This window comes from Bufo bufo, chromosome 4 (genome assembly GCF_905171765.1).
Source record: "Bufo bufo chromosome 4, aBufBuf1.1, whole genome shotgun sequence".
Taxonomy (NCBI): domain Eukaryota; kingdom Metazoa; phylum Chordata; class Amphibia; order Anura; family Bufonidae; genus Bufo; species Bufo bufo.
In genome coordinates, this window is record NC_053392.1 from 305,985,118 (window position 1) to 306,006,197 (window position 21,080).

The 21,080-nt window shown below is 43.3% G+C and overlaps 1 protein-coding gene across 1 annotated transcript in view; it reads right to left on the bottom strand.

Moving 5' to 3' along the window:
* RNGTT (RNA guanylyltransferase and 5'-phosphatase) overlaps window positions 1-21,080 on the bottom strand; it is a 420,910-nt gene that overhangs the window by 254,403 nt on the left and 145,427 nt on the right. Inside the window, exon 11 of the mRNA XM_040428751.1 lies at window positions 5,366-5,530. Coding sequence (XP_040284685.1) covers window positions 5,366-5,530 — 165 coding nt within the window. The remainder of the gene's footprint in view (window positions 1-5,365; window positions 5,531-21,080) is intronic.

Here is a 21,080-nt window from a genome sequence, read left to right on the forward strand (position 1 = left end):
TATAAGCAGTACTAAGCAGGTTATCCTTTGTTACCATGGCTGTATGCTCTAACATTATAGGGTATATAAACAAGTACAACTCCCTTACAGATAGATCTAGTGTCCCTTATCTCTTGTCAGTCCCACCATTTATGGTGATGAAATATGAGCACGTTTTCTGCCATCTTTCCTGACCCTGCCTGCTGTCAGGGAGGTTGACCTGTATCTGCAGGCGACTGTTACTAGAATGGCACTGACAATGTTCTAAAACCTTGAACTGTGCTAATTTTCTAGCTTGGCTCTATGAGAGCGAATCAACCTAGAAATGGTAAGTTGTCATGTCAACATGAGCAAAAAAAATTGATTTTGCATGATAACTGAGGATTTATAGTCTCGGCTCTTGTTCTCTGTCATACAATTAAAGTTTCTAAACTTTTTTCCCTTTCAACACTAGAGCTACTGATCTGTGAAATTAGAAATATTAAAAACGGATTTGTCTGACAAGAGCAGACTGCTAATAATATCAAGTCTGTAAGATGGCTTCTAACTATGCAGCACAAGTCCTGCTAGTTTTCTGGATGAATGCAGTTGTTGTTTAAATGATCAAGTGTAAAGGTAATTCAATCTCGGCAAAACGGACATAGCGTATGTGACAAATGTGTTTTCACTTTACCCATTCCTTGACTGGAATTTTGGTGCAGTCGCAACTCAGATGCCTGGAAATGTTTTATTTTTATTTTTTAATGCCCCTCGACAGTCCAACGGCCATTTTTAGGTTTACAACTAAGGTATAGGATTAGTTTTTTTGCAGGACAGGTCATACCTTTAGGTTCCATTGTGGGATACACGTAATACAGTGGTTACAGGGGTTATCCATAGATAGAATATGCCACAAATATCCCACTTTTGGGACGCACTCATATCTGAAGAGGATAAAACAAATGATGGTCTCCTAACCTTTCCCTAGTATGGGACCTCTGAAGATCACCAATCCGCTTCAATACCCCTCCCTCCAACAATTCCTCTTGTTCTCTCTCCTCATTTGACCCTATAACAGAAGAAGAAATCTCCAGGCTCTTCTCAACTGACTACCTGCAGCAGTGACCTATTCCCTCACACCTCCTCCAGTCCCTCTCCCCCAGCCGTCCTTAGTCACCTAACTACAGTATTTAACCTCGCTCTCTTCTGGCAGCTTTCCATCCTCTTGTCTCTAGTCTCAAAGCATCACAGTGCAACTTAATCAGGCAATTTCAAAATCCTGATAAACATAGACCATGCCAGTACTGAACAAAAACCAGAAGCATGTGCTTCCGGGTAAGGAAGCCGAATGGAGGAGCAATTCCTTCTCTCTCAAGTGCGGGTCTCTCTGAAGAAACCCAGCTACAGGTGGCAGGCCTCCATAGGATAAGCGCAAATTAAGATTAGACTGTAGTTGAACTACAGTCTAAGCTAAAATAAATCAGAATGTTTCATATTGTAACCTCATAGGGGGACTGGGTGGGGCTAAAAAAAAGTAAAATTATTTTCCCAGAATTCAAAAATAAAAAATTTAAAACATAATGATCATGGGCATCACCATGTCCCAAAATGCCCGTACTATTAAAATTTAAATATGGTGAACAGTGTAACAGGAAAATACAGCAAAAAAGCACGATTTGCAATTTTTTCATTGCTTCACTTATCTAAAAATTTTTTTATAAAATGTGATCAAAAAGTCACACACATTCCACGGTATCAATAAAAACTACAGATCAGCCCACAAAAAATGAGCCCCTACACAGCTCTGTAGACATAATTATAACTAAGTTATGGGAGTCAGAATATGGCAATGAAAAAAGTTTTTTTTTTTTTGTTTTTTTTTCCAGTATTAAATCACAAGAAAAACGATATAAATGTAGTATCATTGTAATTGGACTGACCCAGAGAATGAAGGGCACAGGTCAGTTTTACCACATAAGAAATGCCATAGAGACAAAACTGGTAAAACAGTGGCGGAATGGCGATTTTTTTCCAATTCCACCCCATCTGGAATTTTTTTTCTGCTACATTGCATGCCATATTAAATAGTGGAATTAAAAAGCAGAACTTGTCCCACAAAAAAACAAGCCCTCATATGGCTACCTGAATGGAAAAATGTATGGCTCCAGGAAGATGGGAAAGAAACATAAAAATTCAAAAATCATAAAATCTCCGTTATCCAAGGGGTTAAAAAACATTTTGAAACCCTGAACAACCTCTTCATGCCATAAAAAGCCCATGGATTATCTGCATCACTATAACTTTATTTATTCAGTCATAAAGCTTACAGATGAGTGATGTTTCAGGCTCTACTGAAGCCTTTCTCAAGCTTGGTTTGAGAAAAGCCTCATTAGAGGCAGAAATGTGGCTTATCTGTAAGCTTTATGACTGAATAAATAAGGTTATAGTGATGCTGATAATCCATGGGCTTTTTATGGCATGAAGAGGTTGTCCAGGGTTTCAAAATGTTTTAATAGGTTTTAATGTCTAAATAAAGGGATTTAAAAAATGATGGTGACATTCATTGGCCGTTTCCTGAGGACAGTTCTGTCTGGACAGACTATTGCATCTATTTTCTGCTTAGGACACAGTGATGCTACCACCGATCTTCTCTGCATTCCAAAAGTCCTTTCCCATGTCAGTTTTACCCAGGGGTTTCCATTTTCTAAGACATTTTGGCAAGTATTTCCCATTCTCATGTACATAAACTTACATTTATCGGTAGTAAACCTCATTTGCGACTTCTCTGCCCAAGTATCTAAGCTGTCCTCTTTTGTAGGGCCCAATACTGACCCCTGAGGTTCTCCACTAGTGACAGTGACCAATTCTGAGTGTGTACCGTTAATAACCACCCTCTGTTTTCTATCATTGAGCCAGTTACTTACCCACATACAGACATTTTCTCCCAGTCCGAGCATTCTCATTTTATATACTAACCTTTTATGAAGAAGTCAAGATATAGGACATCCATTGACTCATCCTAGTTCAGTCTAGTACTTACCTTCTCACAGGATTTGATGCAATTAGTTTGACATAAACCCATGCTAATATGGAGTTATACATTTATTTTCTTAGTCAACTCCAGGATGGAAATACTAGAAAACTTTCCTTTACATTTAACACACAGTGAAATTTGAACTCACAGGATCTATAATTTCCAGGCTCACTTTTTCACTCTATTTCTGATTATGGACACCACGTTCTGTGGAACAGACTATCATTATATATAAAAGATTACTCTTTGGTTCCCTACTCTAATAAAAGGAAGTAAACGTTGAGCAACCAATCAAATGCAATATAAAAATTGTCTACAGCCAAAGAACAGCAAAGAATAATTGTCAGGCAGGTGTGATCTCTGTGAGACAGTACCAGCAATCCAGAATCATTCCACTGAATGCTGGACAATCTGGTCTAAGGAATCACAAGAAAACGTATCAAGGTGCGTGTGGCTGGAGGCTCATATTAAAGAGGTCATCAACGATGAATATGGTCAGGTTGCGCTAAACGTATAGTTCATTAGAACAGGAAGAAAGCCTTCAGCTTTCAGCAGATGAGATTATTTTGGTTTCCCTGGAGATAAGTCACCACCAGATGTGTCTGGCAGAGGCTTTCTCCCCACTGAATACACGTTCAGCCAAGCCAAATGCTTCAATGTATGGGGGAGTCGAGAGGCAAACAATTGTTCGACTAACAGCTATCGCATGTGTATGGGGTGGTGCTCCTTTGGCATGGTTTTTGGCCAACCCCTCTCTTCGGCAGACCTACTAAGGGAAGCATACTTACCTGCTTCCCAGCGCTGCCTCCCGTCTCCTCTTCCCCTGTCCTCAGCTGCTCCACTGCACTTCCAGGATGTAAACTTCAATTTTAACGATTCTGCAGCCAATCGGTGGGTGCAACGGTGACCCGCTTCCCTTGTGTCATGTGAACATTTGACATGATGCAAGGGGAGCAGGTTACCTTTGCAGCCGGCGATTGGCTGCAGAAGCGTTAAAATGATAATTTACATCCTGGGAGCGCAGCAGAGCAGCCAAGGTCAGAAGAAGGAGCGGAGTGCCAGTGTTGGGAAGCACGCAAGTATGCGTCCCTCTGCAAGTATACTCAAGAGGTGGAATTCTGACCCCACCCCAAAGTTGCACAACCCCTTAAAAGGTAAACTACACAATAGCTACATACTAATAAAATGAGTGTGCCTGAAGCTACTCCATTCCACTCTTGGAGATGGCAACATGAAGTAGGTGACAGATTTGTTTTATTGCCCACAACAGCATAGCCCCTCAGTGAACGGCATTGCTGAACTCAGTGCCCTGTGGATAAGGAGAGCCATTCTTTAATGGTATTTGCAATGTTTGATATGTTTTCAGTCTGAATTAAGTATCTGTGGCGATTATCTGGTATTCGCATACTATACAATGGAAACAACATTAAAGGGAACCTGTCATCAACTTCATGCTGCCCATACTAACAGCAGTATAAAGTAGACAGGAGAGTTGATTTCAGCAGTCTGTCATTTATAAGTTAAAAGTAAGTGGTTGCCGAGAACCAACATCACAATCATTGCAGACTGGGCCTGGAAAAGAGTCCTGACCACCTGAGAAGAATCCTGGTTACTCATAAAGTCCTGCTCTCCTGCCCACCTGCTGATGACTGACCGTCTTCTACCTAGTTTTCTCCCTTTCTCTCTAGGAGAGAACTGCCAATCATCAGCAGATGGGAGAGAGAGCAGGAGATCAGGAATGACCAGGACTCTTCTCAGGTAGGTTTGACTCTTTTCAAGGCCTGTGCTTCAATGATTATGATGCTGGTTCTCAGCAACCACTTACTTTTAGCTCATGAGTGACACATCGCTGACATCAGCATTTCTGTCACTATTCTATGCTGCCCTTAGTGAGGTCAGCTTAAAGTTGATGACAGGTTCTCTTTAAAGAGGTGAATGGGCACATGGCACAAATTTTACATTTTGAAGCAGATTGTGGAATCAAAGAAAAAATGGTTATGAAAGATAGTCCTTTTGATTGATCCTAGCTACACACGGAGATAACTGCAGTAATATCAAGCAATTGGCCTCACAGCATGCACAGGCTCACACAGCCCTTCATATTCAAGAATAATCCTTTAAAAATCTGGATAATCACCACTGGACATTCCTGAGACAAAGATCCTGTGCTGAGCTGTCTGTCCAGCCATGTTCCAACAGTCTGACCGCTGAACCTTACAGTAGAACGAATGATATTTTACCATTCACATGAGTGGAGCTTCAGGAGTAATTTGCATGTATGTCCAGCTGCAAGGCAACTCCATACACACATTTACACATCCTAGACATGGACATAAAAAAGGTCATTTTTTCCATTTCAGTTAATACACATACCTTTCTTGCTGTGTGGATGTCAAAAAATGGCTTATTCCGAACACTAAAAGGTTCCTGCGCTTTATCGATATGTCCGGTCTTCATTTTTTCATGTCTGGGAAAAATGATTTCCTTCTCAATGCAAGCGAGACGAATGTTAAAGTCACAGTCCCCCACAGGCTGACCCTGAAAAATGACAAAGTGGGTAAATAAAATGGAATCTAAAGGATTAGCAGCACGGACAAGAAAGACTGTCACATGTGTAGGCACAAGCAAATAATGAAACTGGTCGCACATTATAAAGACTCTTATGTTGGAAAATTACAGTAAGTGCTGGCAAATAAAATACTTAAAGGGGCTGTCTCACTTCAGTAAACTGCCTTTAACATGTAGACAAAGTGAATACAAGGCACTTACTAATGTATTGTAATTGTCCATATTGCTTCCTTTGCTGGCTTGATTCATTTTCCCATCACATTATACACTGCTCGTATTCAGGGGATATGAACACCCTACAATCCAGCAGCAGTGGCCGTGCTTGTAGACTATAGGAAAAAGCACTGGCCTTTCTGGTGGCTGGGACTGTGGGAGTGCACATCGTATCTGCCCTGCAGCAGTGGCTGTACCTCCTGAAAGAAGCTGTGGATAATGAGATGGCTTGAGTCATTTTCCCATTACATTATACACTGTTCATATCCAGCAGCAGTGGCTGTGCTTGTACACCATAGAAAAAAGTGCTGCCCTTTCTGGTGGCTGGGACCATGGGAGTGCTCATAGACAACCATGAGCAGCAGGCACCTCATATCTGCGCAGCAGTGGTGGCCATAACCCCTGGAGACAAGCAAGGTATAATGCAATGGAAAAATTAATCCAGACAGCAAAGAAGGCAATATAGACAAGTACAATACATTAGGAAGTGCCTTGTATGAGCTTTGTCTACCTGATAGATGCTGAAGTGAGACAACCTCTAAGTCTCAAGCTGCCAGCTACTAAATTAGATACTAGATTCTTAGGCCTCTTTCACACGGGCGTTGCGGAAAAATGTGCGGGTGCGTTGCGGGAACATCCGCGATTTTTCCGCGCGAGTGCAAAACATTGTAATGCGTTTTGCACTCGCGTGAGAAAAATCGTGCGTGTTTGGTACCCAAACCCGAACGGGATCGGTGTTCTGTAAATAGTATTATTTTCCCTTATAACATGGTTATAAGGGAAAATAATAGCATTCTGAATACAGAATGCAAAGTAAAATAGCACTGGAGGGGTTAAAAAAATATAAAAAAAAATTTAACTCACCTTAATCCACTTGCTCGCGTAGCCCGGCATCTCCTTGTGTCTCCTTTGATGAAAGACCTGTGGTGAGCATTAACTATAGTTCAAGGATCTGAGATGAGGTCACTCCGGTCATCACATGGTACGTCACATGATCTTTTACCATGGTGAGCAAGTGGATTAAGGTGAGTTAAAAAATTTTTAATTTTTTTTTAACCCCTCCAGTGCTATTTTACTTTGCATTCTGTATTCAGAATGCTATTATTTTCCCTTATAACCATGTTATAAGGGAAAATAATAATGATCGGGTCTCCATCCCGATCGTCTCCTAGCAACCGTGCGTGAAAATCGCACCGCATCCGCACTTGCTTGCGGATGTTTGCGATTTTCACGCAACCCCATTCATTTCTATGGGGCCTGCGTTACGTGAAAAACGCACAAAGAGGAGCATGCTGTGATTTTCACGCAACGCAAAAGTGATGCGTGAAAATCACCGCTCGTGTGCACAGCCCCATAGAAATGAATGGGTCGGTATTCAGTGCGGATGCAATGCGTTCACCTCCCGCATCGCATCTGCGCGGAATACTCGCTCGTGTGAAAGGGGCCTTAGGGTGCCTTCACACGCAGCAGATTTTGTGGCAGAGATGTCAGAAACTGAAAATCAGTTCCATTCACCTGAATTGAGCTTGCAGAAATCCATGTGCTTGTTGCCCCATTCAAATGAATGGAACAGATTTTCAGTCACAGAATTTTCTGCCACGTGTGAATGCACCTTTATTCCCTCACTAATGAACTACACTTGCCAGCAGTCTTTGCACAAGTTGTTACCTCAGGGTGCCATGGGGCTGTGCAGTTTTTTTTTATTTTCTTCCAGCAATGGGGAAAAATGCAAATCACACAACAAAGCTGAATTACATTCATTACAAAATTGCATTATATTAATGTAATTGGTTTAAGCTTGCTGTGTGTTTTCCATTGCTGGAAAATGCAGCACAAGCGCTGGTATGCAGATTAAAAAACTGCATACATTTTTTTATGATTTTTTATTTTTTTTGCCCGCATTCAAAACGCAGCACAGCCATGACGTGCGGTAGCCCCCTTAGTATGCTGCCACACAGCACAGTTGTGATGCAGTAACTGCATTAATAAACAAGCATTGACAAAGCAGTCATAGAATTGAGCCAACTACAATTAATTCAATCAGTTACATAAATTCTTCTATGCAGAACACCAGTGTTTAATTTAGATGGTAAACTGGCTAAATTCTATAACTGCTCTGTGAATGCATGTTTGTTGCTGCAGTAACTGGACGCAGTCAACCCCCGCACACTGCGCTGAATGACAGTACCCTAACTGCATCCCAACTGCGCTGTATGACAGTACCCTAACTGCATCCCAACTGCGCTGTATGACAGTACCCTAACTGCATCCCAACTGCGCTGTATGACAGTACCCTAACTGCATCCCAACTGCGCTGTATGACAGTACCCTAACTGCATCCCAACTGCGCTGTATGACAGGACCCTAACTGCATCCCAACTGCGCTGTATGACAGGACCCTAACTGCATCCCAACTGCGCTGTATGACAGTACCCTAACTGCATCCCAACTGCGCTGTATGACAGGACCCTAACTGCATCCCAACTGCGCTGTATGACAGGACCCTAACTGCATCCCAACTGCGCTGTATGACAGTACCCTAACTGCATCCCAACTGCGCTGTATGACAGTACCCTAACTGCATCCCAACTGCGCTGTATGACAGTATCCTAACTGCATCCCAACTGCGCTGAATGACAGGACCCTAACTGCATCCCAACTGCGCTGTATGACAGTACCCTAACTGCATCCCAACTGCGCTGTATGACAGGACCCTAACTGCATCCCAACTGCGCTGTATGACAGTACCCTAACTGCATCCCAACTGCGCTGTATGACAGTACCCTAACTGCATCCCAACTGCGCTGTATGACAGTATCCTAACTGCATCCCAACTGCGCTGAATGACAGGACCCTAACTGCATCCCAACTGCGCTGTATGACAGTACCCTAACTGCATCCCAACTGCGCTGTATGACAGTACCCTAACTGCATCCCAACTGCGCTGTATGACAGTACCCTAACTGCATCCCAACTGCGCTGTATGACAGTACCCTAACTGCATCCCAACTGCGCTGTATGACAGTACCCTAACTGCATCCCAACTGCGCTGTATGACAGTATCCTAACTGCATCCCAACTGCGCTGAATGACAGGACCCTAACTGCATCCCAACTGCGCTGTATGACAGTACCCTAACTGCATCCCAACTGCGCTGTATGACAGTACCCTAACTGCATCCCAACTGCGCTGTATGACAGTATCCTAACTGCATCCCAACTGCGCTGTATGACAGTACCCTAACTGCATCCCAACTGCGCTGTGTGGCAGTACCCTAACTGCCTCCCAACTGTGCTGTGTGGGAGCACCCTTATAGGTCAAAGGGGTAGTCCGGGTTCCAAGCTGAACTCAGACATATCCCCATTTTCACCCACCTGATATGAGCACCAGACTATTTCATTCTCCGACGCTCTCCCATGCCCTGCGCTGGATGGCGCAGGGCAAGGGCTTGATTGTTTATATTTTCACGCTGCTAGATGCATTTTTTCCGCCTAGCAGTGTTGCCAGTGACGTCACTGCCACTGATGAGAGGGCTTTAGCGGTGCCCTAAAGATCCTTCACTGATCATCTATGGAGCCAAGTGCCTCCTTGTATCCACGTTATGAAGTGTGACTCCAACATTCTATTAGCAAAGCCTATAAACCAGGTTGGCACAAGATTAGTCACCCCCAATAATGAGTTAACAGCCTGAACTCAAATTAGAAATTAACTTTTACGCAACATATGGAGCAATACAAGAACATATTGTGAAGGATACAGGAATGTCATTGGAAAAGACATCCAGAAGATTAATGTAACAGGCACACAGCACAACTGCTGAAATGTGAGAACAACTGTCGCAACTGGACATGATTTAGACCACTATGTCAAATAAGATGAATGGCTTAAAGCTGGTCACTACAGTAGACTTGATCGACTCATGATTGTGAGCCACAAATCGAGAAAATGAAGAAGAAAAAAAAAAGAGAAAAAAAAAGAGAAAAAAAAAAATCCGACAAATGAGTGCCGGGGAAGAGCATCTCTCCTGCCTGTGTGGTGCTGATGGGAGCTGAATTTTAAAGTTATACCATCAAGAGCATGTTGTGAATGTATGCTATGTGAAAAAGAGCCAATATTTGCATTTCAAATGCTGACTGGAAACTTTGAAAAGGAAACAACGAGGCCCCTACAGGCATAGCAGAGGAACATAAAATTAAATTGCCAAACCCAAACAAGATTCATGACCTACTCCCTTCAACTGCACATCTACTCGCTGCGATGTGAATACCTGAATACTAAAACCTGTATTACAGGTTATCTGACAGATTATCTGACCAACCATTGGTCAGATGGCCATTTACACACACAGATCTGGTTATACTCACCAACGTATTGGTCTGATTTGACAGAAATTGGTCAGATAATCTGTTGGTGCAATACAACAAAAAAAGAAACAAAAAATGCTTGCATTATTTAAACAGATTACGATTATATTGGTTTTTGTTCTTAGCTTGTCTTGTCAGAAATAAAGAAGTACGCCGATGTTTTATTAAAAATAAAAGGGGGCATATACACTCACCTAAAGAATTATTAGGAACACTATACTAATACGGTGTTGGACGCCCTTTTGCCTTCAGAACTGCCTTAATTCTATGTGGCATTGATTCAACAAGGTGCTGATAGCATTCTTTAGAAATGTTGGCCCATATTGATAGGATAGCATCTTGCAGTTGATGGAGATTTGAGGGATGCACATCCAGGGCACGAAGCTCCCGTTCCACCACATCCCAAAGATGCTCTATTGGGTTGAGATCTGGTGACTGTGGGGGCCATTTTAGTACAGTGAACTCATTGTCATGTTCAAGAAACCAATTTGAAATGATTTGAGCTTTGTGACATGGTGCATTATCCTGCTGGAAGTAGCCATCAGAGGATGGATACATGTTCTCATTCTGTTTACGCCAAATTCGGACTCTACCATTTGAATGTCTCAACAGAAATCGAGACTCATCAGACCAGGCAACATTTTTCCAGTCTTCAACAGTCCAATTTTGGTGAGCTCGTGCAAATTGTAGCCTCTTTTTCCTATTTGTAGTGGAGATGAGTGGTACCCGGTGGGGCCTTCTGCTGTTGTAGCCCATCCGCCTCAAGGTTGTGCGTGTTGTGGCTTCACAAATGCTTTGCTGCATACCTCGGTTGTAACGAGTGGTTATTTCAGTCAACGTTGCTCTTCTATCAGCTTCAGGGCCGGATTAAGAGCATCATGGGCCTGGTGCTGAGGATTTTGCTGGGCCTTTTTATGGAACTGCACTCAGTGTCTTAATTACATATATATTTATCGATACCATTAAAGTATTTTGTTCCTGCAACTACCCCTTCATTTGGCTTCTATCTTGGCAACATGAGGGGGACCACGGGAGGGGGACCCTGAGGGTGGGGGCACCCTCAGGGCACTATAGTGTCAGGAAAACTGCTTCGTTTTCCTGACACTATAGTGATCATTTAACATTACTATGAAGATTACCGTTTTCTAGCTGCTGTGGACTGTGGACAACAGCAGGTAGAAACAGTACTTTTCATAGAGCTGTGTTATGATTTATGGACACAGCACTCAGCATGCTTAGCCAGTCAGATAGAAGGCTGGCTAAGCATGCTGAGAGCTGTGTCTAAATAACATAACACATTAAAGGGATTCTGTCACCAGGTTTCACCCCTGTCAGCTAAACATATGCTGATGTTCAGGGCATCTTCACGATTCCTAATGTGGGCTTATAAATGTCATCTGTGGGCTTATTTAGCTAAAAAACAGCTTTTACTAACCTGTCAGTCAAACAAATAAGGTGCCCAAGGGGATGTTAATGGATGCAAGGTGTCGGCCGCACCCGCCGCCGTTCGTGCCCAGCGCCGCCTTTCCGGACTTCTGCACCGCCTCCTAATCCTCTGTGCCGCCTCTCGCTCTCCCTCCCTCCTGCCGGCGTGAGGTGAGCGTCTCTGCATTGTCTGTGTGCTATGTGACGCTGCGCTGTGTACAACACAGGACTTTTAGCGCGGGCCGCTCCTGACGGCCTTTTGGCTGGCGGATGGGCCTATTTTATAGTAGGGGCCTGGAGCTGCAGCTCCATCAGCCCCTACGTTAATCTGGCCCTGATCAGCTTGAATCAGTCGGCCCATTCTCCTCTGACCTCTAGCATCCACAAGGCATTTTTGCCCACAGGACTGCTGCATACTGGATGTTTTTCCCTTTTCACACCATTCTTTGTAAACCCTAGAAATGGTTGTGCGTGAAAATCCCAGTAACTGAGCAGATTGTGAAATACTCAGACCGGTCCGTCTGGCACCAACAACCATGCCACGCTCAAAATTGCTTAAATCACCTTTCTTTCCCATTCTGACATTCAGTTTGGAGTTCAGGAGATTGTCTTGACCAGGACCACACCCCTAAATGCATTGAAGCAACTGCCATGTGATTGGTTGACTAGATAATTGCATTAATGAGAAATAGAACTGGTGTTCCTAATAATTCTTTAGGTGAGTGTATATCTGGTGCAGATTACGTCGCACACAATGGTGCGGCAGAATCTGCAATTTATTCTCTGCTCACGCCAGGTCCGAAAAAGTGGGCAAGCCCATCTCATTCATCATTTTCTACGCCTGGTTTAGGCTAGTTTCACACTAGGAACTCTGGCAGACTGTTAAGGTGGGTGAACAGCCTGTCGGATCCGTGCTGCCGCAAGTACAAAAATGTAAAAAAAAAAAGTTGACATATTAGGTGTTGTCACGTCCGTAACAACCTGCTGTATAAAAATATCACATGACCTAACCGCTCAGGTGAACACAGTATTTTTTTTTAATAAAGTGTCAAAAAAGCCATATATTTTAACCTTACATCACTAAAAGTGTAATACCAAACGATCAAAAAGTAATATGCACCCTAAAATAGCACCAATCAAACCATCATCTCATACCGAAAAAAATTAGCCCCTACATAAGGCAGTCGCCCAAAAAAATAAAAATAACTATGGCTTTCAGAATATGGAGACACTAAAAAAATTATCATTGTTTTCTAAAATGCTTTATTATGTAAAACTGAAACAAACATCCCAAAAAAATAGTCATATTTGGTATTGTCGCATCCGTAACAACCTGCTCTATAAAAATATCACATGATCTAACCTGTCAAATGAACACTGTAAATAACAAAAAATAAAAACGGTGACAAAACAGCTATTTTTTGTTACCTTGCCTCAGAAAAAGTGTAATATAGAGCAACCAAAAATCATATGTACCCTAAAATAGTACGAACAAAACTGCCACCTTATCCCGTAGTTTCCAAAATGAGGTTTTTTGGGGCGTTTCTACTCTAGGGGTGCATCAGGGGGTCTTCAAATGTGACATGGCAACTTAAAATTATCCCAGTGAAATCTGCCCTCCAAAAACCATATGGCGTTCCTTTCCTTTTGCACCCTGCCATGTGCCCATACAGAAGTTTACAACCACATATGGGGAGTTTCTGTAAACTACAGAATCAGGACAATAAATATTGAGTTTTGTTTGGCTATTAACCCTTGCTTTGTAACTGGAAAAAAATAAAATTCTGAAATTTCCTCTGCATTTTCCTTTAATTCTTGTGGAACACCTAAAGGGTTAAGAAAATTTGTAAAAATTAGTTTTGAATACCTTGAGGGGTGTAGTTTCTAAAATGGGGCCATTTATAGGTGGTTTCTGTGATGTAAGCCTCACAAAGTGACTTCAGACCTGAACTGGTCCTTAAATAGTGGGTTTTGTTTGATTTGCTTCTAAACTTCTAAGGGTACTTTCACACTTGCGTTCAATTTTTCCGCCATTGAGTTCTGTTCTAGGGGTTCAATACCGGAAAAAAACTGATCAGTTTTAGGCCTCCTGCATTCGAACGTGTGTGCCCCGTGGTCGTGCTGCGGCTCGCAAAATGCGGGCCGCAATGCACGAACAACGTCTATACGGCAGCCGCAGCGGATTGCGGACCCATTCACTTAACTCTGGCTGTTCCGCAAAAAGATAGGACATGTTCTATCTTTATGCGGAACCGAAGTACGGGACGAAACCCCACGGAAGCACTCCGTAGTGCTCCCGTAGGGTTCCGTACCATTCCGCATCTCCGGATTTGCGGACCCATTGAAGTGAATGGGTCCGCATCCGTGATGCGGAATGCACACGGAACGGTGCCTGTCTATTGTGGATCCGCAAATGCGGTCTGTAATACGGCCACAGAGTGCATACGTTCGTGTGCAGGAGGCCTTATCCTAATGCATTCTGAATGGAGAGCATTCCGTTCAGTATGCATCAGGATGCATCAGTTCAGTCCCTCTTACGTTTTTTGGCCAGAGAAAATACCGCAGCAAGCTGCAGTTTTCTCTCAGGCCAAAAATCCTGAAAACTTGCCGGAATGCCGGATCCGGCATTAATTTCCATTGAAATGTATTTTCCGGAATTAAAATTGCCGCATTGACGGATCCGTTCTTCCGGTCCGCGCATGCGCAGACCTTTAAATCTGTGAAAAAAAATAAATACCAGATCAGTTTTTCTGGATGACAGCGAAAAGACGGATCCGGTATTTCAATTCATTTGTCAGACGGATCCGCATCCGGATCTGTCTGGCAAATGCCATCCGTTTGTGCCCGGATTGCCGGAATCCTCTGCCGCAAGTGTGAAAGTACCCTAAGCCTTCTAACGTCCCAAAATAAGAAAATGTAATTTACAAAATGATCCAAACATGAAGTAGACATATGGGGAATGTAAAGTGATAACTATTTTAGGAGGTATTACTATCTGTTTTAAAAGCAGAGAAAAATAAAAAAAAAATTGCAAATTTTCCCAAATTTTAGATAAGTTTGGTATTTTCTCTTATAAATAAAAATGAAATATTTTGACTCCAATTTACCACTGTCATGAAGTACAATATGTGACGAGAAAACAATCTCAGAATAGACTGGATAAGCCTGGCCTGGATAGCGTTTTAAAGTTATCACCACATAAAGTGACACTGGTCAGATTTGCAAAAAAAATGGCATGGTCCTTAAGGTGAAAAATGGCAGGGTCCTTAAGGGGTTAAAGAGACAGCCAGAGGTGCACCCTTTGGAATAGTGTTTTTTTTTTTTTTTTTTTATGTCATTCTTGCCACTTTTGGAAAAAAGTGGGCAGGGCTCAAGCAGGAGGGAGCATAGCTTCCTGCAGCACAACATATTTAATGGCATCAACTCTAGTGCAAACCTACACAAGCTCATAGGTAGGGATTTGATACTTGGTTGGTTAAGTGTTTTTTTTTTTTTTTTTAGTCAGCTGTTTGAAAAGGCAGCCTTCTCTTTGATTTCCCTAGACCGAGTCACGACACGTTCATCGATCACGTGAATGGGGCTGAGCTGCAATACCAAGCATGGCCACAATACAACGTACGGCACTGTGCTTGGTATGCTGTGAGTAGGCACTGGTGCTCACAAGAGCGCTGGTGCCTTCTCAAAACAGCTGCTTCTGGGTGTCGGACCTGCACAGATCAGATACTGATGACCTATCCACAGCATTCAAGTAAATAGGAGCTGATCTGTAGTATGCGGGCACCAGAAATGACACAGCGGACGGAGACTTTCCGAAACAGCTGATCAGTGGTGATGAGAGGTGTTGAACCCCCACCAATCTGATACTGACTACCGATTTCATAGGTAGACCATCAGTATTTAACGAGGACCTGTCACTACAAAATGCAATGTAATCTGCAGGCAGCATGGTATAGAGCAGGAGGAGCGGAGCAGATTGATGGTTTTGTGGGAAAAGATTCAGTAAGGCCCCTTTCACACGGGCGAGACTTCCGCGCGGGTGCAATGCGGGAGGTGAACGCATTGCACCCGCACTGAATCCGGATGCGGTGCGATTTTCACGCACGGCTGCTAGGTGATGATCGGGATGGGGACCCGATCATTATTATCTTCCCTTATAACATGGTTATAAGGGAAAATAATAGCATTCTGAATAGAGAATGCATAGTACAATAGGGCTGGAGGAGTTAAAAAATATATATATAATAATTTAATCCACTTGTTCGCGCAGTCGGCATCTCTTCTGTCTTGTTCTGTGAGGAATAGGACCTTTGATGACGTCACTACGTTCATCCCATGGTCCGTCACATGATCCATCACCATGCGCGATAAAAACTGAGCAACGGAACGCAATCGCAGTCAAAACTGCAATTACGTACCTACTCGCGCGGGTTTGCCGCAATGCACCGGGACGCATCCGGACACGCTCGTCTGCAAGGGGCCTAAAACTTGTAATTAATACATTTCTATTTTTGCTCTGTCTAACAGCTATCGGTACAGGAGGGAGGTGTTATCAGTGACTGACAGCTATCTCTGTATACACACAATACTATCAATCACAGATAACACCTCCCTCCTGTACCAATAGCTGTTCAGAGGATGTGTAAAAAGCAAAGATAAAAATGGATAAATTGCAGGCTTTACTAATTCTTTTCCTAAAAATATATATCAATCTGCTCAGCAAATCCTGCTCTATAATATGGTGCTTGCAGATTGCATTACATTTTGTGGTGACAGGTCCTCTTTAAGTACCAGAACAGAGGACAGAGACATAAGTGGATCGCGAGCTCCTAAAACAACTGCCGATCCAGGAACAGTAAAGTTAAAAACTATGGTAAGTAAAGCTGCAAACTGGGAAGAAATGCTAATATATTCAAACCCGATTTGTCAGAAAACTTCATTAAGAATATGTCCGCCCTAAGAAGATCTTCAAAGAGATAGAGCGCCTATTGTCTGAATTAGGCCTCATGCACACGACAGAGTTGTTTTTTGCGGTCCGCAAATAGCGGATCCGCAAAAAAACGGAAGCCGCCCGTGTTGCCTTCCGCAATTTGCGGAACGGAATGGGCGCCAGCAATATAAATGCCTATTCTTGTCCGCAAAGCGCGGACAAGAATAGGACATGTTATATTTTTAAGCGGGGCCGCGGAACAGAGCCACGGATGCGGACAGTACACGGAGTGCTGTCCGCATCTTTTGCGGCCCCATTAAAACAAATAGGTCCGCATCCGAGGCGCCAAAACGGTGGCTCGGATGCGGACCCAAACAATGGTCGTGTGCATGAGGCCTTAGTATGGAGTGGGAAAAAGCCCAGAATGAGAATCCAACTCTGACAACTCCCTGAAAAAGAGGGGGGTTTCTCTCTTCCAGATATAAAAATATACTTTTTGGCAGGGCAGTTAAAGAATATTCTGGAATGGGGGAATGCCCCGCTCTATAGGTCAGTGCTAGGTCTGATTGATAAAAGTTTATCAAATTATGGCATAGGTCAGACGTTGGAAACCGGCATTCACTCTCAGGGGATCTTTAAGGCCCCTTTCACACGGGCGAGTATTCCGCACGGGTGACCCATTCACTTCAATAGGGCTGTGTACATGAGCGGTGTTTGTCACGCATCACTTGTTCGTTGAGTGAAAATCTCAGCAGGTTCTATATTCTAACGGAAAATGCAAATGTGATCGCACACTACATCCAGCACTCTGCCCTCCATGCTGGACGAGACATTGGTTTATATTTTGGCCAAAGCATAGTAAGCCACTCACCGCGTCAAGGTTGTCTCATGAGTGGTCCCTAACTCTTGTTCCTACCTGTTCATGGGCCATGACAGCCACATAAAATCCAGGGAATGCAGGTCTATATTCTGTGTTTTTCACGCAACGCAAGCCCCATAGAAATGAATGGGTCTGCGTGAAAATCGCAAGCATCCGCAAGCAAGTGCGGATGCGGTGCAATTTTCACACGTGGTTGCTAGGAGAGGATAGGGATGAGCAACCCCGGACCCCATTAAAGTCTTATCACTGTATTATTTTACCTTATAACATGGTTATAAGGGGAAATAATAGCATTCTTAATACAGAATGCTTACTAAAATGTGCCTTGAGGGGTTAAAAATAAAATAAAAAATAAATTAACTCACCGCAGCCGGCATAGTCTTCTTTTTTCTTCTTTCAGGACCTGCAAAAGGACCTTCGATGACGTAATCACGCTCACCACGTGGTGAGCGTGGTGACGTCAGCGCAGGTTCTGCTGAATGAAGATAGAATGATTTTTTAACCCATCAAGGCACATTTTAGTAAGCATTCTGTATTAAGAACGCTATTATTTTCCAATATAACGATGTTATAAGGGAAAATAAAATCTACAGAACACCTAACCCAAACCCGAACTTTAGTGAAGAAGTCCGGGTCCGGGTCTGGGTCCCAACATTCAGTTTTTTATCACGCGCATGCAAAATGCATTGCACTCGCGGTGAAAAAACTGAACAACTCAAAGCAATCAAAACTGACTGAAATCGCGTGCGCACTCGCGCGGGTTTCCTACAATGCACACGCGACGCATCCGGAGCAAATCCGGGACGCCCATGTGAAAGAGGCCTTAGGCCCCTTTCACACGAGTGAGTTTTTCTGCGCTGGTGCAATGCGTGACGTGAACGCATAGCACCCGCACTGAATACTGACCCATTCATTTCAATGGGTCTGTGTTCATGAGTGTTGTTTTTCAAGCATTAGTTCTGCGTTGCGTAAAAATTACAGCATGTTCTATATTCTGCGTTTTTCATGCAACGCAGGCCCCATAGAAGTGAATGGGGCTGCGTGAGAAACGCATTGCACCCGCAAGCAAGTGCGGGAGCTATGCGTTTTTCACTGATGGTTGCTAAGAGATGTTGTTTGTAAACCTTCAGTTTTTTTATCACGCGCGTGAAAAACGCATCAAAACACATTGCACCCGTGCGGAAAAAACTAAACAACTAAACGCAATTGCAGACAAAACTGACTGAACTTGCTTGCAAAATGGTGCGAGTTTCACTGAACGCACCCTGAACGCATCCCGACCTAATCCGTCACGCTCGTGTGAAAGAGGCCCAAGGGTTCAGTCACCATGGAATTGATGTATACAACATGGAATACTATTAAACGGTTTTGGGAGAATACTGAGATCAGTGAGGGCACCTTGATGTGGTTTAATATCCATTTAAAAGATTCTGAACACAACAACAGAGAGAACCTTGGATTAGATATGGGATATACAGTTTAGGGCAGGTTATTCATAACAATCAAATAATTGCATTTCAAGAGCTGAAAGAAAGATATGGCCTTCAGGAAAAAGAGTCTTTTCACTATACACCATGCTGGTAGATCCTGTTTGAGAGAAAGGGGGAGCATTGGGAAATTCCCTGCCCCTCTGAACAGGGTCGCTACACTCAAGGTAGAGAAAAAGATGACATCAGCAATTTACAAAAGGAGGAGATTCTCCTTAACCGTAAGTAACCACGCCTTGTGCACCTTACGTGGCTAATTTACATATCAATAAAATCTTTTTTTAAGCAAAATAAAAGCACACAGCCCTATGGGAGAGGTATATTGCGGACATGCTAGCAGAGATCTATCCGTGCATGTCCGCATCACTATAGGGTAAAACTAGGTGACAGATTCCCTTTAAAGAAATAACAAGGGAAAAAATATATATAAAATGAATATGTCCGTCCTACTGTAAAATGTATGGACTCCGCAGGTGTTTCCGAAGTTTCAGTAAATATCACGAGACTTACTTCGTCTCGCCTCTATCAAGGGTCACTTCGTTACTCGCATAAATTACTGTATCAAAGATAAGATGAACTCAGCGTTCAGCTTCGTATTTCTAAAGACCTCTGCGGAGTCCATACATTTTACAGTAGGACCGAGGCCATACTCTTAAGGTAGTTTTTACAATCCTTGCTCAACCCTACTAATATCTTTAAGTACAACCATATTGGAGTGAAATAAGCTAAAAAAGCCATCACAAGGGTGCTTCCTTAACAAGCTTTTCAAGAAATGAATTTAGTGAGCACTGAAGAAGAAATCTTGTTCCCGCGGTTCTCTGCCCGTTCCGAAATGATTTGTTGAATAGTAAAACAGAACCACTCCGTACACGACGTACATGGACAACGAGAGAGCTTGATTTAGTGACCCAGAAGCGAACATATGTCACTACTGTCTTTTTTTGCAACTTTAATGAATCTGAAGTACAAGCTGAATTATTATTAGCAGAGCTAACATTATCACTGACGAACCAAAGCACCAGCTGACATCTGAATTTCCAAATGGAAGCGTCATCATCATTTTTTACTTACTAGCCAGGAGAATAATCATTTCAGATGGAACTACATAGCACACGCATGGGAGGAGCAATCTCACGCAAATCAGCAGGCTGGGTCTCTGTACATTGGAACAGATGGGTTTCTCTGATCTGTAAATATCTATATATCTGAAGATCTATTACTAAAGATCAGCTAAAATAGAACAAATCCTCGGGGCCACATAGCTAAAGGTCCACGATGCAGCAGGTGATTATCGAGAAGGAACTGCCTGCTCGTCAGTGAAGGAGACCGCTGCTATTACAAGTAGTGATCTCCTCCACAGTACAGGGAGGAACCATCGCTAATGCCATTCCTGTTCCCATATAGAATTACTGCCAGCAGGAGAGCACAGCACAATCTGCTGCCTGCAAACGACGATTTTTGTGTCCGCACAAATGATCGATTACCTGATGAAAAAGTGTTTCGCTTGTTCATCGGGTAATTGGCGGCATCTTTACACTGCCAGAAAATCGCTAATGAGCATTCCTACAAATGCTTGTTCACTATTATCTGGCGGAGTCTCAGCCTGTGTAAATGGCCCTTAAAGAGGACCTTTCATCAGTTTAGGTCTAGTCTAATTATGGTCTTACCTTATAGGGCGGCCCCCACTGATGCCATGGCACTTTTTATTTTCAACAAAGACCCCCCCCCCCCCCCCACATGTGCTGTTGGCCCCGTTGATTTCGGCGCCTTATACTAGGCAGAGACTCGCAGTTTCGCTGAGGGCGATTCTCTTCTCACTGGCTGCGAGCGCATCCAATCAGAGCGCACTGCTCTTAGCCAGGGAGAATGAGCATCTTCAAACTCGCGTTTTGGCTTTCCGTTTGTGAGATCCGTTCAGGGCTCAAAAGCGGTCCAAAACGGATCAGTTTTGCCCTAATTCCTTCTGAATGGAAAAGGATCCTCTCAGAATGCATCAGTTTGCCTCCGTTCCGCCTCCATTCCGCTCTGGAGGCGGACAGCAAAACGCTGCCTGCAGCGTTTTGCTGTCCGCCTGACGAAGCGGAGCCAAACGTTTTTTCTCTGACACAACAGAAAACGGATCCGTCCCCCATTGACTTTCAATGGTGTTCCTGACAGATCCGTCATAGCTATAGAAGACATAATACAACCGGATCCGTTCATGACGGATGCATGCGGTTGTATT